General features: G+C 45.4%; 1 protein-coding gene across 1 annotated transcript; it reads left to right on the top strand.

Annotated features, from left to right (window-relative positions):
• Positions 1 to 10442: 10442 nt before the first annotated feature.
• LOC144492429 (solute carrier family 25 member 53-like) lies at positions 10443 to 11312 on the top strand. The gene has a single exon (XM_078210437.1). The coding sequence runs from the start codon at positions 10443 to 10445 to the stop codon at positions 11310 to 11312; it is 870 nt and encodes a 289-aa protein (XP_078066563.1).
• The last annotated feature ends 15049 nt before the right edge of the window (positions 11313 to 26361 follow it).

Raw genomic sequence — 26361 nt, 5'->3', positions numbered from 1 at the left:
CATTCAAAAGTCTGATGGCAGCAGGGAAGAAGCTGTTCCTGTTACGGTTGGTATGTGACATCAGACTTCTGTATCTTTTTCCCGACGGTGGAAGAGAGAATGTTCGGGGTGCATGGGGTCCTTGATTATGCTGGCTGCTTTGCTGAGGCAGCGGGAAATAGTAGACAGAGTCAATGGATGGGAGGCTGATTTGCGTGATGGATTGGGCTACATTCATGACTTTTTGTAGTTTCTTGTGGTCTTGGGCAGAGCAGGAGCCATACCAAGCTGTGATACAATCAGAAAGAATGCTTTCTATGGTGCATCTGTAAAAGTTGGCGAGAGTCGTAGCTGACATGCCAAATTTCCTTAGTCTTCTGAGAAAGTAGAGGTGTTGGTGGGTTTTCTTAACTATAGTATCGGCATGGGGGGACCAGGACAGGTTGTTGGTGATCTGGACACCTAAAAACTTGGAAGCTTTCAATCCTTTCTACTTCATCCCCGTTGATGTAGACAGGGGCATGTTCTCCATTACGCTTCCTGAAGTCGATGACAATCTCCTTTGTTTTGTTGACATAGAGGGAGAGATTATTGTTGCCGCACCAGTAGGAACTTTTAAAAAGTTTATTAGTCACGAGTAAGGCCTACATAACACTGCAATGAAGTTACTGTGAAATTCCCCTAGTTGCTATTTGAAAAGGTGGTAGAGGCTGAACCACATATCACCTTAAAAAATGGATATACACTTGAGATGCTGTAATATACAGCGATCAAGAGCTGTAAAGTGGGCTTAGATTGGATAGATCTTCACATAGACGTAATGAACTGAATTGCCTCTTATTGCACTGACGAAGGGTCCTCCAGAATTGAAATATTGGCTCCATTCTCTCTCCATAGATGCTGTCAGACCTGCTGAGATTTTCCAGCATTTTCTGCTTTTGTTGCCTCTTATTTTTATGTTTTAATCTAATACCTTGGTCAGTTTTCTAAGACATGGACCTATAAAAATGCAAGAGTGTGGCCCCAAGCAATGTCCGTAATTTCTTTTAGGTACAATTTTGTTTTGTGCAAAAATATACTTTATTCATAAAACATCTGCAAGAACATTACAAACATTCCAAAATGGCCACCACACAAAGTGTGGCAATATTCAGTTTTTTTATGCACATCAAGTAACACAAAGAAAGTTACAGACATTTTAAATGGTCCTTACAAATGCTCCCGCTCTCACCTCCCTTCATTCCCTGCAAGACCAAAATATTTGTCTATCCTACCCTTCAATGTATTCAATGATGTAGCATCTACAACCCTCTGGGGTAGAGAATTCTGAAAATTCATAATCATTTGAGTGAAGAAATTTCTCCTAAATGATTGTCCCCTTACCAGGAGCCTCCCCATCCGGTGGAAATAACCTCTCAGCATCTATTCTATCAAATCCATTCCTTGCTTGCTTGCTCCAAAAAATAAATGCAAATTCCGGTTGAATCCAATTCATGGTCCCCACAAGAGAGACAAACAAGATCCAAGCTGACAAGATAAGGCACTGCACCCCATCTTGGGCTTGATCTTTTGGGTATGATATCCCAAGTAGACAAGAAAACCCGAGAAGATGGTGCTCCGGCGAAGAGAAAGCAATTGAGAAAGTTCTACGTTAAACGCGTTTAAGTTAAGCTGTGTATGTCTGTGCAGTCGTTTCAAAAAGTTCTTCGGGGAAACAAAGATCAACAAGTGAGTTTTCGGGAGGAGCAGTGAAAAAAGAAGTCCTGCAATAATTATTCTAAGAGGGCAATATGAAAGAATACTGCAAGGTGTCTGGACGAATGAACAAAGGTCGGTCAACGCCCAGTCTCTGTATCTCGCGATCTCGCTGTTCAATCCAATCAGAGTTATAGCCGGTCCGTCACTCCACACAAGAGCCCAATCAACATTGGAATGAATGAAGTTCCCTTTCATCAGAATGGCGCTGCTACAATGTGAAGATGGATGTGTGGATTAATATGACTGCTGGGAGAATCGAAAATAATTATTGTGTCAACTTCTGTCAACGATACTAGAAAAACGTCCGCTAAGAGATTTATAAAACTGGTGAAATTCCAGATAAGGTACTGTTCTAAACGTATGTACTGTTCTAAACATGTGTGTAACTGCTCTAAACGTGTGTTTTTATCTTTGAAAAGCTGAGTTTGGGGAAAGCTGTATTCAGTGGGGGTATCATGCTTCATTGCTGTTTGTCGCAAACATTGAAATGATTGCACACGGAATGGAAGAATTCCTTTGTCTCCTTACAGGTTGCATCCGATTGAGATTGCCGGGTACCCGGGCTCAGTCTCGTTGCTCTGATCAAGTGGCCATCGGCTTTCTAAAACACACAGCGGATTATATTTCTCTTTATGCTCTACTATCGATCGTTAGTATTTTCTCGGCAATCGGTGAGGTGTAATGACATAAGAGTACCATTTATGTAAAATACATAAAACACTCAGCATCTATTCTCTTTCTAACGGCTGTGAAAGCATATCGACAAAACTCGAATTGTCCCTTTTCCCTCTCGCTGGCCGCTAACTCAATCTGAAACATACAGTTCTGTAACCATGGTGTTTTATTTGCAGATTTGAGTTTCACATCCTATATCCTCCCCGCCACAGACAGCTACCTCCTACAACATCGCCCATCATTGCTTCATTAAAACCATTACATCATCCACTTTCAAATGTAATGGCTTCCAACCCTGTCTACATTTCCTCACCACGACCCTAATTCACGGAAAATGCATGTGGCAGAACAATTTCTGTCACTCGTTGGCTCCTTTTCCTCAAAATAAATTCCTTTCTTTGAACACCTACAGCGTTCCTGTAGCTTGATGAAGATTGGGTAACATGCTCACTTCTGCTTCTTGTTGTTGATGGTGCAAACTGCCACCTGGTTCCAGCATTGCAGAAGACATTCTGCAATATCTTCCACATGAACATTCCACAAGGTGCATTCATAGAAATATAGAAAATAGGTGCAGGAGTAGGCCATTCAGTCCTTCAAACCATTCAATATGAACATGGTTGATCATGCACTTTCAGTATCCCACTCCTGCTTTCTCTCCATTCCCCTTGATCCCTTTAGCCACAAGGGCCATGCCAGCTCCCTCTTGAACATATCTAACAAACTGGCCCCAACAGCTTTCTGTGGTACAGAATTCCATAGGTTCACAACTCTCTGAGTGAAGAAGTTCTTCCTCATCTCAGCCCTGAATGGCTTACCCCGGTGACCCCTAATTCTGCATTTCCTCCATCGGGAACATTCTTCACGCATCTAGCCTATCGAGTCTCATCAGGGTTTTGTATGTTTCAATGAGATCCCCTCTCATTCTTCTAAATTCCAGTCAGTACAAGCCCGGTCGATCCAGTCTGTCCTCATATGTCAATCCTGTCATTCCAGGAATCAGTCTGGTGAACCTTTGCTGGATTCCCTCAATAGAAAGAATGTCCTTCCTCAGACTAGGAGACCAAAACTGCACACAATACTCAAGGTGTGGCCTCACCAAGGCCCTGTAAAACTGCAGCAAGACATCCTTACTCCTATACTCAAATCCTCTTGCCTATGAAGGCCAGCATGCCATTAGCTTTCCTCATCATCTGCTGTATGCATTCCAATCGTCAGCAATTTCCAACATGACACCCAGGTCACATTGCACTTCCCCTCCTTCCTAAACTGCCTCCATTCAGATAATAATCTTCTTTCCTGTTTTTGCCACCAAAGTGGGATAACTTCACATTTATCCACATTATATTGCATTTGCCAAGCATTTGCCTGCTCAGCCAGCCTGTCCAAGTCACCCTGCAGCCTCTTAGCATCCTCCTCACAGCACACACTGCCACCCAGCTTAGTGTCATCTGCAAATTTAGAGATATTCCTTCGTCCAAATCATTAATATATATTGTGAATAGCTGGGGTCCCAGCACTGAACCCTGCGTTACCCTACTAGTCACTGCCTGCCACTCTGAAAAGGACCCATTTATTCCCACTCTCTGCTTCCTGTCTGCCAACCAGTTGTCTATCCACATCAATACATTACCCCCAATACCATGAGCTTTAATTTTGCTCACTAATCTCTTGTGACCTTATCAAAAGCCTTTTGAAAGTCCAGATACACAACATCCACTGGTTCAACCTTGTCCACTCTTCTGGTCACATCCTCAAAAAATTCCAGAAGATTTGTCAAGCACGACTCTGGCCTTTTGTAAACCCTGCTATTTGTCCATTAACAGCTTTAGACACACAAGTCCACAAAAAATGTGCAATTTTGGCTATACACAACTAAAGGTTAGCCAGCCAACCTCTATCAACCACCAAACCATTCTGCAGTTTGCCAGTTACCACCAGTCATTAGAAGTCAGCTACTAAAGAATCCTGCTCTGGAAACAATGAAATAGGCTATATTAACAACAACTTAACTATATTAACAACTCTTAACTATATACATATTTACAGTAGAGTGTACAGCTATGGAGCTGACTCCAGTCTAGATCTTTACCTATCTCTATCCAGACCCTAGTTCTGGGTCATGTGCCTTCTTACATCACTGTGTGGACCATACAGTCCTCAGTCCCACATTAACCCTGTGTGTACCAGGCCCTTCTACTACACTCCCCACCACCACACCCAAGTTTTTATCCTATGGATATAGAGTTACTTTAGTTTACTTTATATTGTTATAAGTCTTGTGCATTAACCCTATTGTTACAACCTTAATGCTACTTCAACATTATTGCTATTACAGTATTAACATTAACAACATTCTCACTGCCCCATCAATCCCCTTCAAGTCTTTGAAGTTCGAGGTTCAGGCAGTCTAGAAGCCTTTTAACCCCTCCACATCTCGTTCTCCATTCTGTCAAGAGAGTGGTTTGCTCAGGCGTTGCTTGTTCTTATTGGCTTAGAGGTCGGACTGGTGTTTAGGTTTAGGTTCATCACTTTCCTCCATTGCTTGATGTTAAACCGTGCCTGGTTGTTCTGGATGATTTGGTGGTGTACGGCTGTTGTTACTGTTGATAGTTTCTTGCAGGTTGATGAAAATAGGCGATTCATCTGACGAAGGGGCAGCGCTCCGAAAGCTCATGCTACCAAATAAACCTATTGGACTTTAACCTGATGTTGTGAGACTTCTTACGATGAAAATAGTATTCATGTACTTAGTGATGTTTTGTCTTTCTTTTCCACTTAGACCATCTGGGAGCTCTCTGTGACTGAGGGAGAGCATTCCTGTAGCTAGAAGAAGATTAAGTAACATGCTCACTTCTGCTTTTTGTTGTTGATGGTGCAAACTGCCACTTGGTTCCAGCATCCGTTGTGGTTGTGGCACTCAACTGGATCTTGCTGTAAGTACACTGGCTGATGTATCGACTAATTGTACCATCTTTTTAGTTGGAGGTAGCGATTCCTCAGACTGTCGGTCCTTCTCTGGAACCATTTCCACCTGAGGTGCTATGGTAATCTCATGTGTGGTAGGTTGGTCTGACCATTGGGGACTTTCCAGGACCTGGAATGATAATGGACAAACCTGATCCACAAAAGAGAAGAGAGATCACAAGTGAAATCAGAGTTTGAATACTCTTTAGTGTTTGAGAACTCAATAATATTCTGTTCTGGCCTGCTAACAAGTCCAGTAGTTCTTGACTGGAGAAGACTGAGTGCTACATGTGAATCTCTGCTCAGAGGAGAAAAGCTGATCATAGATCACATACATAAGCTCAAAGATTTGTTCTGGCAGTGGTTCAAGGATCATGCTGAGGACCGGAATCAGATTCTTACCTGCTCCTACCTGCCATTCAAATCTAAAGGTCTTGGAGCCAGGTTCCTCATCTGACAGGACTGACATGCTGGAACATGAATCTAATTTCACAGTAACTTCATTGCAGTGTTAATGTAAGCCTTACTTGTGAGTAATAAATAAACTTTAATTTTACTTTAATTTCAAATCTGTTATACGACCACTTGCCAAGATATCAGCTTTCCAAAATGAAGAACTGCACTCTCTGATGTCCCCCAAGAAGAATGGCTATGCGTCTCTGGCTCTTCAGTCTCAACCTCATGGAAGACCTTTGGATATCTGTGCAGTGCTGAGTTTTTGACTTGCACAGTTTACCAAAGTGTCCCTGTCTGTTGCAGTGGAAGCATTGGACAGCACTCACAAGACATTGATCTTTACTGTGAGGGTGTTTCACACTGCAGCGCTGGCAAGGTCACTCTGTTGGGCAGTTCAGGGGTTGCTTTCCTTGATTTAGGTGGCCCCTGCCTTTTTGTGACTTGATATGGTGGATTGAATGCTGATTTCTGCCCCATGAAGTGTTCTCTTCCCTTGGATGGTCCTATGTTGTTCACGTAGCCTAGACAGTCTAGATAGCCTTGTTGAGGGTAGGATCATCTTTAGTTTGTGGAAAGTCAGGTAGTGAATCCTCTGCAACACCCATCATGATTCTGTCTCAAATGAGCTTAGACTTTAAATCACCTGTCACCCTACAGAGGTCATTAGTGAAGGAATCGCCGGGAAGCTGTACTCTTTGCCCAATACTTTATTGGATCCCAAGTTGAAATAGAGATTGAAAGATTTCAAAACATAATCAAATTTGACAGATGATTCATCAAAGCTTGTTGTGTAAAGACATTGTCTGCTATTGGCCCAATTGAGTAAAGAAGTGTACTAACTTGTTCTGCCTCTCAGTTTCTATTTAGATCTGCAGCAATGCTGTATCTTAAAAATACTCTCTTCCAGAAACTGAATTCCCGTGACTGATCTGGGCCATTGGTGAATCCCAGGGGAGCTGAAAGTGTGGAATTGCTGTCCATTTTTGATGAGTTCAGAAAGTATGGACACAGCTTTGAGATTACAGACTTCCAAGATGGTGTCGCCAGTTACTGCTTGAACAAGGGATCTCCCTGGGCTTGACAGTTTGTGGCGGGTATTTCAAAATGGCAACAGAGCACTACTGCCCAAAGAGGAAGAGGCTGCAATGGCGATGTATGTCAGCTAGTTGCTGACTTAATTCATTCAGCGGTATCGCATTACAGGTCAGAACTCTTTGAACCGCGGACTGGCTGTTTCTGACTCAAAGAGTGAGGGGTACCTGGAATGGGCAAAATCAGTTATTATTGATTTTTTTTTTGCTGGACTCAGGAGCAATTTGTTAAGACTTCGAGTCTGGGATCAGGATGATCAACAATTACATTCAAATGGCACTTCTGAATCATTTAAAAAGGGGTTTCCTGGAAGTTAAATGTTTTATTACACTCCTGCATCCTGCATATGGGTGGCACGGTAGCACAGTGGTTAGCACTGCTGCTTCACAGCTCCAGGGACCTGGTTCGATTCCCGGCTTGGGTCACTGTCTGTGTGGAGTTTGCACATTCTCCTCGTGTCTGCGTGGATTTCCTCCGGGTGCTCCGGTTTCCTCCCACAGTCCAAAAAGATGTGCAGGTTAGGTTGATTGGCCATGCTAAAAATTGCCCTTAGTGTCCTGAGATGTGTAGGTTAGAGGGATTAATGGGTGGATATGGGGGTAGGGCCTGGGTGGGGTTGTGGTCAGTGCAGATTCGATGGGCCAAATGGCCTCTTTCTGCACTGTAGGATTTCTATGATTTCTATGCAGGCTCGAGCTCTGCTTGCTAAAGTTGTTCTTCAAAGGAAGTTGCAATGGAGTCTTTTGCTTGAGTAAAGCTTCTGTCTTGTTTGCTTCCAGGCTCTTCTGTCTCCAGAGTTTTTTCTTTATATTTTACTGGTGAGTTTTCTCAGCATCTGTAGCTGCAGTTGGGAATTAGGTTCAGTTCATAATTCATTGAAGGTGTATTTTATCTTCATTTTTCAGTATTCTTGTGAGGATGGGGGTTTTAATCTGGATGCTGCCACCATGAAGAATCCTACTTCAGACACCATGATGTAGGCTTAATAAGTACAAAGAAAATTACAGCACAGGAACAGGCCCTTCAGCCCTCCAAGCCTGCACCAACCATGTTGCCCGACTGAACTAAAGCCCCCTACCCTTCCGGGGACCATATCTTTTTACTCCCATCCAATTCATCTATTTGTCAAGACACCCCTTAGAAGTCACTATCGTATCTGCTTCCACTACCTCCCCCGGCAATGAGTTCCAGGCACCCACCACTCTCTGTGTAAAAAACCTGCCTCAAATGTCTCCTTTAAACTTTGCTGCTCACACTTTAAACTTATGCCCCCTAGTAATTGACTCTTCCACTCTGGGGAAAAAGCTTCTGACTATCCACTCTGCCCATGTCCCTCATAATCTTGTAGACTTCTATCAGGTTGCCCCTCAACCTCCGTCGTTCCAGTGAGAGCAACCCAAGTTTCTCCAACCTTTCCTCATAACTAATGCCCTCCATATCAGGCAACATCCTGGTGAATCTTTTCTGCATCCTCTCCAAAGCCTCCACATCCTTCTGGTAGTGTGGCGACCAGAATTGAACACTATATTCCAAGTGCAACCTAACGAAGATTCTATAAAGCTGCAACATGACTTGCCAATTTTTAAACTCAATGCCCCGGCCGATGAAGGCAAGCATGCATTATGCCTTCTTGACTACCTTCTCCACCTGTGTTGCCACTTTCAGTGACCTGTGTACCTGTACACTCAGATCCCTCTGCCTTTCAATACTCTTAAGGGTTCTGCCATTTACTGTATATTTCTTATCTGTATTACATCTTCCAAAATGCATTACCTCACATTTGTCCAGATTAAACTCTATCTTCCATCTTTCCGCCCAAGTCTCCAACCGATACTAGAGTATGTTAACAGCAAATCTTTATTAACAACTCATGATTATCTACATAGTCACAGTCAAGGTTCCAAGTACAGCACTGACTCCAACCTAGGTCTTTACCCAATTCTATCCACGTCTAGACTGACCCTGGCTGTGGGTCATGTGCCTTCCTACAGCACTGCGTTGGTGGTACTGTAATCAGTCCCACATTGGCTCTTTATGTAGCAGACCCTACTACAACAGTTACCAATGCAACAAGTCACAAAGTGGCAGCCAGCCACAGGATAAGTTACCTATCTAAGAGCAGTGACCACCCAAACCTCAGCCAAGTCACTATCCAACAGCCAGCCGCCAGAATAGAGCTGGAGGTCTGAGAGTGGGAAAAGGGAGCTTGAGATTTGTGGAAGAAACAGCAGTCACTGTGGAAGCCTGGGTGTGTGCATATGGGAAAAAAGCAATAGCCAGAGGTTGGATGTTGAGATTAGAAGTTGAAAAGATTAGATGAAGTTATAACTCTCCTGCCGATCGCAACCCTGACCGGTCATACCCACCAACTGCAGTCCCAGCCGATTGCCCCGTTGGTGATCCTCGCCGATGGGGATCTCGACCGGTGAGGGGGCTAAGGTAAGTGAGCCTGGACAGTTGTATCCCAGGCTCATTAACAACAAGCAAATCTTATTAATATTTAAATCAGCCTCGTGCCCTTCCTGGGAAAGGGAAAGATCGCGAGAGGCAAGAAACTGGGTGTGAACCCGCTTTCTCGCCTCTCACCCTATCTTCTCGGCTCTCCACGCCGATCAACTGGCATGACGAGCTGGTAAGATCCCACCCGTGAATATATTTTACTATTGATCTTTTGGGGATAGGAACCTGAGTCACACTCATTTGTTAAAATTGACCCATTTAAAGTTTATGATGGTGGCTGTGTGCTCAATCTTGGTCAGTTCCAATGGTGGGCTATTGTGCCCTGAGTTGGTGTTTTGGAGAGAGAGAGAGACGTGGGATTTTAATGTTTACAGGTACACTGAAGGTGAAAATGAAGTAGGGACAAGAGTTCAAGAGGGAGCCTCCTCCTGCCACAATGGGAAACTGGGATCTCGGATGCAGGAGGTGAAAAGCCATTAAAGAGCTTAGCTTCTAACAACAAATAGGAAGAGGCAGTGTACTGTACAGGAGGTAGGTTACCGGGGATCGGTGGCCGTTGGACCTCTAAGGCTGCTTTAAGGAACAAGAAAGAAGCAGATGTCATAGCTTTAAAGAAGTTGGAGAATGTGATCAATTAGGATGTTTGTGTAAGAAATAAAAACCAAGGAATGTGGCTCCAGAGGCAGCTTGTTTGTACTATAAACTTACAGATCTTAGTTTACCAAACCTATAAAATTTCATGTTGATTCCTGCTGTGTTCAAAGCAGAAAGAAGATAGAAATTGATTTCATTTGCACATGAATTGCAATAAATTTGGTTATGTCTTGGATAGATTTGGAGAGCACAGGCCTGGAGGGCCGAAAGGCCTGTTCTGTGCTGTACTTTTCTTTGTTCTTTGATTATGTTTGTGACAGTCGGGAAAGAAGCAATTGACCATTATATATTATCATTTTCTTTCCTTGTTGAGTGCAAACTGTATGTGAAGAAGACAGCTATATGGTAAATATTGATGCTCACCAGGAATTGTTTTTATATATTATACAGCAGGATTGAAAATGCAGCAGAACTCTAGAGACTCACTCAACAATCAAGTGGTCGCCTCATTGAAAAACTGCGGAATCGGAGCTGTATCTAGTTGCCTTGCTACATTTCTGACCTTTCCAATCCACAAAACAATTTTCCGACAGCAAATCCATGGTTTCATTATCCGAAAAGCTGTTGCCCAACTCTATCAAGAAGGTCTCATCAAGTTTTACAGAGGAATTCTCCCTCCACTCCTAGCTAAAACCATCCAAGGCACCTTGCTGTTTGGTGTTTATGATGGCCTCATTGGGAATATCTCGACAGAGGGTACACATTTGCACCATCGCTGCATTTCAGGATCCTTATCTGGAATCATTGAAGCACTAGTGTTGACTCCATTTGAACGTGTCCAAAATGTCCTTCAGGACCACAGGAAAGATGTCAAGTTTCCCAATATCCAGAATATCCTGAAGGAATTCAATTCTTATAGATTTATGGATAAGTTACACCTTGGATATTACCGAGGCTTCCTCCCCATTGTAGTGAGGAATGGAATGGGCAGTGCCCTTTATTTTTCTTTCAAAGACCCAATCAAGAATTCACTCTTGGATCAAGGTGTTCCCAGTGGTATTTCTGCTTTTGCCTCTGGGAGCTTCAATGGAATGATGATATGTTTTATCCTATATCCACTTAGTGCAGTGATTGCAAATATGCAATCTCACATCGGAGGAGAGAAAGTGAGTCTTTGGAATTTCATTGCAAAATTCTGGGAATCCCGCGCCCAAAGCCTCTTGTACATTTACAGAGGTGGTTCCCTTGTTATACTGAGGTCCTGCATAACCTGGGGGATAACAACTACTATTTATGAATTTTTAAAAGCTGCACACCTTCCTGAAAGTTAATGTTATTTAAAACAACCTAGCCGTAATTTATTTCTGAAAGGACTGGGTAACCCACATATTTTTCAGTATACATATGAATAAATAAAGAATTATTTATATCAAATTACTTATATCAAAGTTTGCAAATGACAAAGTTAGGAGTTTGGTAAGGTGTGCCAATGAGAGCAAGAGGGGCATATAGGCGGCACGGTAGCGCAGTGATTAGCACTGCTGCTTCACAGCTCCAGGGTCCCAGGTTCAATTCCCGGCTCGGGTCACTGTCTGTGTGGAGTTTGCACATTCTCCTCGTGTCTGCGTGGGTTTCCTCCGGGTGCTCCGGTTTCTTCCCACAGTCCAAAGATGTGCGGGTTAGGTTGATTGGCCAGGTTAAAAATTGCCCCTTAGAATCCTAAAATGCGTAGGTTAGAGGGATTAGCGGGTAAATATGTGGGGGTAGGGCCTGGGTGGGATTGTGGTCGGTGCAGACTCGATGGGCCGAATGGCCTCCTTCTGCACTGTAGGGTTTCTATGATTCTATGATATAGACAAAGGCCGGAATTTTGCCACCTTGCCCGGGGCGAGGTCATAAAATAGCACCAAAAGTGTGTGGACAAAGCTATGGTAAATGGATTTCAAATAGGAAGTCTGATGTCATCCACCTTTGATCTGAGAGCGATAAATTGGACTATTTTCTTAATAGTGAGAGACTAGGAATTGTTGAAGTGCTAAGCGATTTAGATATCCCACTGCACAAATCATTCATTGCATGTTAGGGCACAGGTGCAAAAAGTAATCAAAAATGTTTAGGGAATATCCTCCTTTATTTCAAGGTGCATGGAATTAAAAAGCAAGGAAGTTTCAGTTGTACAGACTTTTGCCAGAACCCGACTTGAGTATTGTTTACAGTTACTTCAAGAAAGCCTTAGAAAGGTGTGCACAGATTCACTAGAATGATACCAGTGTTTAAGTGTTAAATTATGAGGACAAGTTGCAGAAAATTACATTGTTTTCCCTGGAGATTAGAAGGTGGCAAGGGATTTGATACATTAAATACAGAAACCATTTCCTCTGGTGGGGGCAGGATCCAGGAATAAGTTTAAACCTAGGCAAAAAAAAGTGAAATTGGAAAGCTTTTATTCACGTAAAGTGAACAAAGCTTTCCTTGTCAAATTACTCCTTCCAAAATGTATCACCTCACACTTTTCAGGGGTAAATTCCATCTGCCACTTATCTACCCATTTGACCATCTATATCTTCTTGTAGTCTAAGACATTCTACCTCATTGTTTACCACCCGGCCAACCTTTGTGTCACCTGCAAATTTACTAATCCCAACCCCAGCATAGTCATCAATGTCGTTTATGTAAATGATGAATAATAGGGGACCCAGCGCAGATCCCTGTGGTGTGCCACTGGACACTGGCATCCAGTCACTAAAGCAGCCGTCTGTCATCATCTGTCTCTGTTAAGGTAGAACTCAGCATGATCTAATTAAATGGCAGAGCAGGCATGAGGGATGGAAAAACTTCTCCTGTTCCTAAGTTACCCATGCTGTATGGTAGGCTAGCAGGACTAGGTTTGCCTCAATGTATTGCAGCTTTCTCCTGGCAGGGAGCCATACTGGTTGCAAGTTTTTGAAGATTGCGCCTGAGCTGCCTAGTCTAATTTCCCACATTTCGCCTCCATGGTTTACAAAGGAAAGGCTGGAGATTGCTGTCCTGAGAGATAAAGCAGATGTACTCCAGTCATCACCATTACATCGGGTCCTGAACCTGTGGCCTCACTGATCAATGACGTGGCTAGTCCAAAGGCATGCACCAGATCCTGAAAGCCCTGAGACACAGCCGTCAGTTCTTAAAGCCAAGGTTCATGTAGCACTCCATTCCACACCTGATTGCTTCCAGAACTCCAGTCTGCACTTCCTAATCAGTGCTCTGTTACAGGCTCCTCTGAATCTGCCTCTCACCCCATTCAAACCTCCAATGAAAGCAAACATCCTGTGATTTTGCCGTAAAGAACAGTTGTAAATTAGAGTATCCCACCTGTCAATACCCCTCAGAGACTAATCTCTGACCCAGCAGATCACCATAGTTTTACTCAGCTATCCTTTCTTTCAAGTGAGTACTCATCAGTTTTGGATCCCACGACTCTGAATCCAGTGGTAGCCTTCTGCTCAGCTTCTTCTGAGATGGCACATCCTCGTCTGCTACTGAATTATCTGTGCTTTGTAAATCACTGGGTATCAAATCTCACTGCTCAATTTTCTGAGTGAAAATACCTGAGTGCTGGAGTAGCAAGTGTGTCACAGGTGGTGAGTTGGCAGACATTGGGGCAAAGAAAGACAGGGCAAAAATCACGCAGCTTCATAGAAATGATGTCCTGGCTCTCATAGTCCTCTTCCTCATCATACTCAAAAATAATTATCTCCCTAACCTATTCTTCCTCATTGTCATCTTCTCCAATGCCCCTGTAATTGTGGGTTGATCTACCGGAAAGAAGGATGGAAACTAACAATGGTTGAACTTTACATTTTAGGATTTAAGAGACAGGGATAAGCTGTGGTTGTGTGAAACTTCACAATAATGCTAAGGCAACAATGTAGCTGCTCACTCAATAAACCTGGTTGCCAGCCTCACCATCTCCAACAGCAGGTCTGTCCAACAGTTCCATGGCCGCAAAATTTAAAGATGGTGAAAGCCATCTGCTGACTTGTTTTTAGTAGATATTGGGCAGAATTTTATGAGAATGATTCTAAGTGTCCAGCTGGCATGAAAATGGGAGAGTTCCTGATCCATTTTTGGGCGAGTTTTCACTCCCAATCTTACGGAATTTGATATTGAAAATATGGCCTAAATCGTTTCTAGCTGCTGAAGGCAGTGGGCTGGGCTTAATTCACCAGTTAGAGGGAGATATTGCGCATGTGCAGATGTCTGATTCTACACATGCACAATAGCAACTGCAGAGGGAGCTATTGCATATGCGCAGACCTCTGATTCTTCTGCACATGTGCAATTCCAACAGCAGGGGTCTGACAGACAGAGAATGTAAACATGGGGGGGCCACGGCCAATCATGAGCCCCACACCACCTGGAAATGCAGCCCCCCACCTCCCAGACCGATCACACCCCCCGATCCAATCGCCTGCAGAGCGGCAGCAGACCCCCCCCACCCACTGATCTGATCACCTCTAGAGCAGCAGTGACCCCCCCCCCACCCAGTGGGCCACCCCTTCAGGCCCTACCCCTATAAGCCTGTCCCCATATAGACCCCTCCTCCTCTAGGCCACTCCCATAGGCCCTACCTCGTGGCACTGCCCAGTAGTCGTTGGCAAGGTGCCAGGGTGGCATGCCTAAGGGGCACCCCCCTTGCCCTAAGCCTCTCAAGGGGACCTCAATGGCCTCCAATTCTACCAGGAAGGGCAATGCGACCATAAGACCATAAGGCAAGCGAGCTCAGACGATTGAGCGCCGGGCTTGCTAATTACATGGAAATAAAGGTTAGAATACATTCATATAATTTATTCAGCCTCTCGCCCTTTTCCGGACCTTGCCGCAAATCCAGCTCTTGTAAGATAGCAAGAGCCGAGAAATCGGGCGCGATCCTGATGTCTCGGTCTCGCGCGATTTTGCCAGTTCACTCCACCCATCAGTGGGTGGAGCAAACCTTTAAAATTCCGCCCATTGTGTCTGTTTGTCCTTTAAAACAAGTAAACAAGGGTAAGTCTAATAGTTGAAAGCAGAAGGAAGAGATAAGGGGTGGGATTTTATAGCCTCGCTCATCGCGAAGCCATACAATCCCGCCCAAGGTCAATGGACCTTTCCATGCAGCACCTCTTGCCTGCTCAGATTCCCGGGGTGGGCAGAGCGATCAAATTCCAGCCAAGTGGGTTTGACGCCAGTAACACGGAGGATCGAATTTGTGCCTAGTTATTAGTGCTATGGAGTTAAGTAGCTACAGTACAGATGCCAAGCTAGAGTTGGCCTTAGCCATAAGGCATTGTGGTTTATTAGTTGCGCAAGTATTGGTTCAGGATTTTGAAGCGTATGCTAATATCCAAAGAAAAGCAGAGAACACCTTGTGCTACCTTGCCAGCCGTGGTGAACCAATGACATGAGGCTGTAGTTGTGAAGGGTGAAAGTTTCCACTGAATGCAGTACCACCTCCCTGACGGCAGATGGCAGACTAAGTGGCACCCAATTGCAGAAATGTGTGCCTCCAGCCTTCACACTGCTGGAAGAAAGCTTGTATGTCTACGTGAGTGGTTTTGTGTTATTCTCACAAATGGGACCCTGCTTTCCGGAGGACATAGATGGTGCTTGAATAGTAATTATTATATACAAATATAATGAAACAAATTGTTAAAGTATACAGTGGAGTTATTTGAGAATGAAATGAAAGAGTCAAATACTGGCTTTCTCTGACTTGGAATTAAACAGTGAGTGTGACTGCCCTTGACATCAAAGCAGCATTTAAACTGGACTGGTTATATAAATACTGTGGCTACAAGAGCAGGTCAAAGCTTAGGAATCCTTCAGCAATTCCTAGCTTCCTGACTCCCCAATGCCAGTCCACAAGTCAGGAACGTGATGGAATACTCTCCACTTGCCTGCGTGTGTGCAGCTACAACAACACACAAGAACCTTGACGCCATCTAGGACAAAGCAGCCTGTTTGATTCGTACCCCTTCCACAAACATTCAATCCTTCCACCACTGACGAACAGTGGCAGCAGTTTGTACCATCTACAAGATGCACTGCAGGAACTCACCAATGTTCCTTAGGATGTAAAGATTATTTTACTCCACACAGACTGGTCTCGGATGCCACTGATATCTGTGGGTGTCTCTCTCCTGCAGGTGTTGAAACCACAACCCGGAAGTGTCCCGCTAGGACAGCTTCGCAAGAGAGAGAAAGACTCACTGTTTATTCCTGATCAGTGAGCTCACCCTTATGTCACACAAGTTACCCTGGCTGCCACCTACAATCGTGTGTGTCTTGATGCACCTCAATGAGCACCCGGAAACAAGGCTTTAGTACTGAAGGCTTTAATACATTAACAATGAAACTACTAACACAAATTCACCCGTTCAGACTGAAGGGGTCCTGCCGGAGCAGGGGGTCTTATACCCTGCCACCGGAGGCGGGACCCCACTGGAGTGTGCCATGATAACACTTAGGACAGGTAAACACCCTATCCCAACAACCTAGTACAACCCCCATAACAACAACACCCTAGCCCAACAGTAACACAATAACAACCCCAGTGGTGAACCAACGATGGTTCACCACATTCACCCCTCCTTTAGGAACCAAAGGTGGCGGGGTGGATGAAAACAGACAATGACAAAAAAAATAACAGGATTCACAAGTCCAGACGGTCTGGAGGACCACACCGACGCTGCGATCTTCTCAACACCGGTTGCGAAACCGGAGCAGGTGCTTGCGGTGGCTCTCTCAAAGCAACATCTGGCTGTCCCCTCAAAGACTCCCGGGCCGGCCGGCCCTGATGAGGCGATGGTGCAGGGGATCCTGGAACGTTTGGTGGTGGTGGTGGTGGTGATGATGGTGGCGCCGATCTCCGAGTCTCAGGCAAGCTGTACATGGGAGTAAAAGTGTTATGCACTGGTCCCGGTGCTGACCGCGCCACGTCTGGGGAAGTAATGAGGAGTAGTGGATCTGTGACTGGGGGAATAGGAGCGACAGGAGTTGCTACGTCCCCTGCGGGCGCCAGGTCTCTAATGGAGACAGTGTCCTCTCGCCCGTCAGGATATGCCACATAGGCATACTGAGGGTTGGCGTGGAGGAGTTGGACCGGTTCGACCAAGGGGTCGGACTTGCGAGCCCTCACATGGCGCCGCAGAAGGACGGGTCCTGGGTACGTCAACCAGGCTGGCAATGAGGTCCCCGAGGACGACTTCCGAGGGAATGAGAACATCCTCTCGTGGGGAGTAGCATTGGTTGCCGTACACAGGAGGGAGCGGATAGAATGGAGCGCATTTGGAAGGACCTCCTGCCACCAGGAGACTGGAAGGCCCTTGGATTTCAGTGCCAGTAGGACAGCCTTCCAGACTGTAGCATTCTCCCTTTCCACCTGTCCGTTACCCCTAGGGTTGTAGCTCGTGGTTCTACTAGAGGCAATCCCGAATGAGAGCAGGAATTGCCTCAAGTCGTTGCTCATGAACGACGAGCCCCTGTCGCTATGAATATAGCAGGGGTACCCGAACAGGGTAAAAAGCTCACTGAATGCCTTGATGACGGTGGCAGTCGACGTGTCCGCACAGGGGAAAACAAACGGAAACCGGGAAAATTCGTCTATTATGTTAAGAAAATAGACATTCCGATCCGTTGAGGGAAGGGGGCCCTTAAAATCTACACTCAGCCTCTCAAAAGGGCGAGTGGCCTTGACCAAATGTGCCCGGTCTGGTCGATAAAAGTGTGGTTTGCATTCTGCGCAAATCCGACAACTTCTAGTAACTGACCTGACCTCCTCCACCGAGTAGGGTAGGTTGCGGGCTTTTATGAAGTGGTAGAGTCTGGTGACTCCAGGATGACACAGATCATTGTGGAGAGCCTTCAAGCGGTCCTCCTGCATGATGGCGCATGTTCCGCGCGAGAGGGCATCCGAGGGCTCATTGAGCTTCCCTGGACGATACATAATATCGTAATTATAGGTGGAGAGCTCAATTCTCCACCGCAAGATCTTATCGTTCTTGATCTTGCCCCTCTGCGTGTTACTAAACATAAACGCCACGGATCGTTGATCCGTGATCAGGGTGAACCGCTTACCTGCCAGGTAATGGCGCCAGTGTCTGACTGCCTCCACAATGGCCTGAGCCTCCTTCTCCACCGCTGAGTGCCGAATTTCGGGGCCTTGAAGGGTGCGGGAAAAAAAACGCGACGGGCCTGCCTGCCTGGTTTAGTGTGGCGGCTAGGGCGAAATCAGATGCATCACTCTCCACCTGGAAGGGGATGGATTCATCCACCGCGTGCATCGTGGCTTTCGAAATGTCGCTTTTCAAAACCTTGAAGGCCAATTGGGCCTCCGGCGTAAGTGGGAAGGTCGTGGACTTAATGAGCGGACGAGCTTTGTCCGCATAGTTGGGGACCCACTGTGCATAGTACGAAAAGAACCCGAGGCATCTCCTGAGTGCTTTCGTGCTAGCGGGCAAGGGAAGTTCAGTGAGTGGTCGCATACGGTCTGGATCAGGGCCAATGACCCCGTTTTCCACCACGTATCCGAGGATGGCTAACTTACGCGTACGGAATACGCACTTCTCCCTGTTATAGGTCAGATTCAGGCGAGATGCAGTGCGCAGAAAGTGTTGGAGATTCGTGTCATGGTCCTGCTGGTCATGGCCGCAGATGGTGACGTTATCCAGGTACGGGAAGGTAGCCCGCAACCCGTTCTGGTCCACCATTCGGTCCATAGCACGCTGGAAGACCGAGACCCCATTGGTGACACCAAATGGAACCCTGAGGAATTGGTATAGACGACCATCCGCCTCAAAGGCCGTATATTGTCGGTCCTCTGGGCGGATGGGGAGTTGATGGTAGGCGGACTTAAGGTCTATGGTAGAAAACACTCGGTACTGCGCAATCTGATTGACCATATCAGAAATGCGCGGGAGAGGATACGCATCCAGCTGCGTGTATCTATTAATGGTCTGACTATAGTCGATGACCATCCGAGGTTTGTTCCCGCTTTTGACTACCACGACCTGCGCTCTCCACGGACTAGCACTGGCCTGTATGATCCCTTCCTTGAGGAGCCGCTGAACCTCAGATCTAATAAAGATCCGGTCCTCAGCGCTGTAACGCCTACTTTTAGTAGCGATGGGCTTGCAGCCAGGTACCAGATTTTTAAAAAGGGATGGTGTCGTGATCTTCAGGGTGGATAGATTGCACGCGGGGCGTTTTGGGCAATTTGGAGGCTGCGGCTGGTTCCCTACGGCCAGTGAAGGGAGTGGCCCACCGTACTGTAGGATCACACTCTTCATGTGGACCATAAAATTTAGTCCGAGGAGAATTGGCGCGCAAAGGTGAGGTAACACAAGGAGCCTGTATTGCTCGTAGACTGTGCCCTGTACCTCAAGAGTTACCATACATCGTCCTTGGATCGGTACAGACCGGGACTGTGATGCCATAGAAATGGTCTGCTTGGCAGGGAGAACCCGGAGTCCACACCTTTTAGCAGTTTCAGGGTGTATGAAACTTTCGGTGCTCCCACTGTCAAACAGACAATTTACAGTTCTGCCACTAACCTTTACCTCCATCATAGAATGTTCCAGTCTGAAATGCCTGGTCTGATCCAGAGAGATCGACGCCACCGTTGGCCCCTGGGCGTCACTGCATGCTGCCGATGTGGATGCTGAGGACCCCTGCTGGTCGCTCCTAGTCGTCGTGGACCATGATGGCCGCCCCCATGAATCGCACATGGGCGAGGGCGCCAAGCGCAGCGACTCCTGGTGGTCTTCCTCCTCCTCTGTTTGCCACGATGGTGCCGTCCTGAGGTCGCACGTGGTCGGACCTCGTGGGTACTGCAGCGCCGAAGGAGATGGTCTCCGTTCTGGAGGGTTACAAGCTGCACTGCCGTTTTTAGGTTTGGACCTGCAGACTTTGCTGTAGTGGCCTTTTTTACCGCACTGGCTGCAGATTGCCGTTCTTGCCGGACACTGCTGCCGTGGATGCTTAGCCCCACCGCAAAAATAGCATCGCTGGCCCCCTGGAGCTGCCGCCGTCGTCAAATCGATCTGGGAGCGCGGGTTCGCGGGGCGAGGAGGGAGCAGAGCTTGCTCCAACCACGTTGACTGCACGTGGTCCTCGGGGTACAGCGCCAAGCTCTTCGACGCCGCCTCCAACCTCACGGCCATCCCCATTGCCTGGGTCAAGTTGAGTTTCCCCTTTTCTAGTAATTTAAGTCTGATATACGAGGACCCTACCCCTGCTACGAACGCGTCTCGGGCGAGGTCGTGCATGTACTGCTCGGCGGAGACGTCCTTACAGTCACAAGCCCTGGCAAGCTGCAGGAGTTCATTGGCGTAGTCTTCTATGGTCTCGCCCGACTGCCGACGTCGTGTAGCGAGGAGATAACGAGCGTGAATCTCGTTGGGTGGCGTAATGTACCTATTCTTTAGGAGCTCGACGGCACCCTGGTAAGTGGAAGCTGCACGAATGGCTAGGTAAATCGTGTCGCTTACCCTTGCGTGGAGGACCTGGAGTCTATCACTGTCCGTAGTGATAGCTACCGAGGCTGCCAGGTAGTCCTCGAAGCACTTCCACCAATGTTCGAACGTGTTAGCTGCACCGACCGCACGTGGGTCCAGTGTCAGACGATCCGGTTTTAGGATCTGCTCCATATTCTCAGTTAATGTATTAAATTGATGCACCTCAATGAGCACCCGGAAACAAGGCTTTAGTACTGAAGGCTTTAATACATTAACAATGAAACTACTAACACAAATTCACCCGTTCAGACTGAAGGGGTCCTGCCGGAGCAGGGGGTCTTATACCCTGCCACCGGAGGCGGGACCCCACTGGAGTGTGCCATGATAACACTTAGGACAGGTAAACACCCTATCCCAACAACCTAGTACAACCCCCATAACAACAACACCCTAGCCCAACAGTAACACAATAACAACCCCAGTGGTGAACCAACGATGGTTCACCACATGTCTCTCTCTTGTAAGTAGTGAAATACAACCCGGAAGTGCCACACTGGGACATCTTCACAAGAGAGAGAGGGACCACTGTTTATTCCTGATCAATAGACCCCCTTGAGTGAGCAGTTTGAAGTGCTCGGACCCTTTACGGTTCTGTACCCTGGAATTATATTCTGGCTTTTTAGTGACTCACCAGGACAGATAATGAGAGAGAGACTAGTAAAAGTTAATTTAAAAATAATTTATTCAAGAATAACTTCAACTAAACTCAGTCAACAAAACACAGACACTACAATACTATGCTATGGAAAGAAAACTCCAACGGCACAACATAAATTCTTAGCATTACATGATTTACACAAAAAAACAAGAAGAATCCTAGACCCCTCCTCAACCTTTACCTAATTGAGGGATTCCTGAACGCTGAGAGAATATACTCACCACTCCTCGAACATTTTAAAAACAAAAGTCCTAGCTGCTGCTGAGAAAATAGTTGATCTGTCTTGCTTGTTGATCTGTCTTGCTTGTTGCTGTCTCATAGTTTTGCTGCTGGATCTTCCTTGTTCCTTCCTCTGTCCACATAGTAGTTGTCTGGCTGGACTTCATACACCTCTCCTGCACTGTCCTTTTCAGTGGACTGCCGAAAAATCAACCACATCTTTCTGGCCAGAGTTCGATATTTTCCCTTAATCAAATTGGCTGACTCCTCCCATCAGTCAGTTTCAGAACCATGGGTGCAAAGTGCTTACAGGATGAAACTGATATTGATCAGTTTCAATGACAAAGGGCCCAAACCATTTTAGGAAGTATCAGATGAGCTGCAAAGTGTCCCAAAGTGGATTTCTGGGAATACTAAACATTTTCCCATTAGTGGAGGCATTATTCTACATAGTTGGGGTAAAATTCGTTACCATTTCCATTGTTTCTCCTGTATCGACACCCCTCTGCATAATCTTGTCAGGTAGTTTTGCCATGACTCATGGCCCACTTTGTTCACTCCTTGGATGGTCTGGTGGTGGTGTATATTCCGATGTCTGGTTTGCAGACATTTTGCTTGAAAATAGTACTGTCCTTTAGTACTGACCTTTAAAATAGTACTGTCTTTAAAATGTCTGTTTTTCCACTTGAAATTGGCCATGATGTATCAGATTTAATATAATGTCCGTGTATCCTATGGAGTTCATCCAAATGATGGATTTGCTACATCTTACAGGTAGCACCTTGCAAACCTACAACTACTACCATCTAGAAGGACAAAGGTAGCAGATACCTGAGAACATGATCACCTAGAGATTCTCTCCAAGTCACTCACCATCCTGACTTGGAAATACATTGCCATTCCTTCACTGTCACTGGGTCAAAATCCTGGAATTCCTTCCTTAACAGCACTATGGATATATCTACAGCTCAGAAGACAGGTCACCAACACACTCCCAAGAGCAACTAGGGATGGGCAATAAATGCTGTCCCATAAATTAAGTTCTAAAAAGTGCTGTAAAAACACAGCAGTAATCATAATAGAAATTAGAAGCAAGAGAACATGTAGCCACATCCATATCATTTAAACTAATTACAAGCTAAGCACACAATCTTATTAGCTGTGGTGTCATGCCGCAACACATTACCCAGGGCCCATAGATGAAGAATAGTCAACTGGCGAGGTCTTGGAGTAGACCATTGCTGTTCAGCGATCTCGACTGCAAGGACATGTGAATGAGCAGAATTGGTTCAGTTGAAATCCACCAACAGTTATCCCACTGACAGTCACCAAATCTCACATAAGATCAAACACTAGTTGGGTGAGGAAACAGTCTATGGAACCACACCCAGCAAGGAATCAATACATGCAGAAGAGCAGGGTAGGAGTGAAAATTACATTGACATCAATCATTGCATAATGTCCTTGCAGATACATATGACTGAAATTTACATCACCAATACTGGCACTCCCAACGTCAAGCATGAAGTTGGCACCACATCACAATATTACACTGGGTAATATGCCCAAATATCAGCAGCCTGCCTGACATCAATCAAAAAGTCAACTGAAGGGGAAATGCACTGCAGTTTTGAGAGGCTTGTGCAATTTTATGGTCAGCACAGGGAAAATGGAGAGGCAGGTATCTTACATTTTACACTTTCTACATCCAGGGTGAGATAATAGATTCCGGAGGAATGGAGAAGTGAAGAGGCAGGACTACACATGTTATTTGAAAGTCTGGGCAGGCCTGTTTCATTAGTGAAGCATTCTGCTAACTTAACTAAATTAGGGGGCTTAAATCCTTATACAGGCTTTTACAGTTTGGCCAAATAATTTTTGATTTGATTTATTATTGTCGCATTATTGTCATTGGTATACAATGAAAAGTATTGTTTTTTGCATGCTATACAGATAAAGCATACCATTCATAGAGTACATAGAGAAGAAGGAAAGGATAGTGTGCAGAATGTAGTGTTACAGTCATGGCTAGGGTGTAGAGAAAGATCAACTTAATATAAAGTAGGCTCATTCAAAAGTTTGATGGCAGTACGGAAGAAGTTGTTCTTGAGTAGGTTGGTATGCGATCTCAGACTTTTGTATCTTTTTCTAACGGAAGAAGGTGGAAGAGAGTATGTCTGGGGTGCGAGGGGTCCTTGATTATGCTGGCTGCTTTTCCGAGGCAGCAAGAAGTGTAGATTGAGTCAATGGATGGGAGGCTGGTTTGTGTGATGGACTGGGCTACGTTCACAACCCTTTGTAATTTCTTGCGGTCTTGGTCAGAGCAGGAGAAATACCAAGCTGTGATACATCTGGAAAGGAAACTTTCTCTGGTGCATCTGCAAAAATTGGTGACAGTCATAGCGGACATGCCAAATTTTCTTAGCCTCCTGAGAAAATAGAGGCGTAGGTGGTAGAACCTGTGCAAAGCAGAAAGTGAGAGATGGGCGTTGATTTTTTTCCAATTGGATACACTCCCTCAGATGAGGAGAAGGCAAGAAATGAGAGGAGATCAGCCAGCTCCAGATTCCGTCATAGAATCTGCTCTCAAAACCAAGGAGCACAGTTAGGCTTGCCAGGAAAAAAGGGCAGGAGGAGGTGCCGGTACCCTTACATTCTGCCAGAAAACTACAGCAGGCTTGCGCTAACCATTTCACTTGGCTTGGTTCGCTGAGGCCATTTGGATAATTTTCTCACTCAAGGGGCCAATGGGCAGATTTCAGAAAGATAAGGTCTGGCATATAAATAAACAGAATTGAAAAAAAAAGTTGGGATTTAAGGAAACAAACACTTGCTGATCAAAATTACAACAATGCCATAGCAATAAATTGTTAAAAGTAATAAAAATAACCAGAACGTGAGTGGGTGCATGTGATGGTGAGAGTGAGAAACCTGAGACTGGGTGTAAGGCAGATTAATTCCCACACTGACTCTCACTCACTCCCATACAGTGTTGCTCACTCTGGAAAGCAGTGATATAATCAAAGTCAACATGCATTTACAAAGGGGAAATCATGCTTGACAAATCAATTGGATTTCTTTGAGGATGTAGCCAGTAGAGTTGACCAAAGAGAACCACTGGATATGGTTTGTTTAGGCTCTCAGAAGTCTTTTGACAAGATCTCACATATCTAAAGTTAAAGCACTTGGGATTGCAGGTAATGTCTTGAGATGGATAGAAAGCTGGTTAGCAGATAGGAAGCAAAGAGTTGGCATAAATGGGTCTTTTTCCAATTGGCAGGCAGTGACTAGTGGGGTACCACAGGGAACTGTGCTAGGACCCCAACTGTTCACATTATATATTGATTAGGAAGAGGGAACCAATTGTATTATCTCCAAATTTGCAGATGATACAAAATTGGGTTGGAAGGTGAGCTGTGAGAAGGATGCAGAGATGCTTCAGTGTGGTTGGGACATGCTGAGTGAGTGGGCATATGTATAGCAGATGCAGTACAATGTGGATAAATGTGGTTATCCACTTCAGTAGCAGTAATGGGAAGGCAGATTATTATTTCAATGGGTGTAAGAGAGATAAATGCTCAGCGAGACCTTGGTGTCCTCATCCATCAGTCACTGAAAGTAAGTGCACAAGTACAGCAGGCAATAAAGAAAGCAAATGGTATGTTGGGCTTCGTGGCAAGAGGATTTGAGTATAGTAATAGGGATGTTTTACTGAAATTATATAGGTTCGTGGTGAGGCCACAACTGGAGTATTGTGTCCTTATCTGAGGGAGGATGTCTTTGCTTCAAAGGGAGTGCAGCGAAGATTTACCAGGCGGATTCCTGGAATGGCAGGAATGTCATATGAGGAGGGATTAAGCTGATTAGAACTGTATTCATCAGAATTTAAAAGAGTGACGGGGATCTCATAGAAAGTTGCAACATTCTAACAGGATTAGACAGGGTAGATACAGAAATAATGTTTCCAATGGTGGGGGTGTCCAGAACTAGGGGTCATAGTTTGAAGATAAGAAGTAAACCTTTTAGGACTGAAGTGAGGAAAAAGTTTGTCACCCAGGGAGTGGTGAATCTGTGGAATTCACTACCACAGAAAATAGTTGAGATCAAAACATTGTGTGATTTCAAGAAGGAATTGGATATAGCTCTTGGGGCTAAACATAAGAAATAGGAGCAGGAGTAGGCCATCTAGCCCCTCGAGCCTGCCCCGCCATTCAATAAGATCATGGCTGATCTGAATTGGATCAGTTCCACTTACCCGCCTGATCCCTATAACCCCTAATTCCCTTACCGATCAGGAATCCATCTATCTGTGATTTAAACATATTCAACGAGGTAGCCTCCACCACTTCAGTGGGCAGAGAATTCCAGAGATTCACCACCCTCTGAGAGAAGAAGTTCCTCCTCAACTCTGTCCTAAACCGACCCCCCTTTATTTTGATGCTGTGCCCTCTAGTTCTAGTTTCCTTTCTAAGTGGAAAGAATCTCTCCACCTCTACCCTATCCAGCCCCTTCATTATCTTATAGGTCTCTATAAGATCCCCCCTCAGCCTTCTAAATTCCAACGAATACAAACCCAATCTGCTCAGTCTCTCCTCATAATCAACACCCGTCATCTCTGGTATCAACCTGGTGAACCTTCTCTGCACTCCCTCCAAGGCCAATATATCCTTCCGCAAATAAGGGGACCAATACTGCACACAGTATTCCAGCTGCGGCCTCACCAATGCCCTGTACAGATGCAGCAAGACATCTCTGCTTTTATATTCTATCCCCCTTGCGATATAGGCCAACATCCCATTTGCCTTCTTGATCACCTGTTGCACCTGCAGACTGGGTTTTTGCATCTCATGCACAAGGACCCCCAGGTCCCTCTGCACAGCAGCATGTTGTAATTTCTTTCCATTTAGATAATAATCCAATTTGCTATTATTTCTTCCAAAGTGAATAACCTCGCATTTGTTAACATTATAC

Source organism: Mustelus asterias, chromosome 4 (genome assembly GCF_964213995.1).
Source record: "Mustelus asterias chromosome 4, sMusAst1.hap1.1, whole genome shotgun sequence".
Classification (NCBI taxonomy): domain Eukaryota; kingdom Metazoa; phylum Chordata; class Chondrichthyes; order Carcharhiniformes; family Triakidae; genus Mustelus; species Mustelus asterias.
Note: the sequence above shows the minus strand (reverse complement) of the source record. Positions and strands in the feature narration are given on the sequence as shown.

Excerpts from the sequence above, each read along its gene's own strand:
- LOC144492429 (XM_078210437.1), top strand. The coding sequence starts at position 10,443 with ATGCAGCAGAACTCTAGAGACTCACTCAACAATCAAGTGGTCGCCTCA.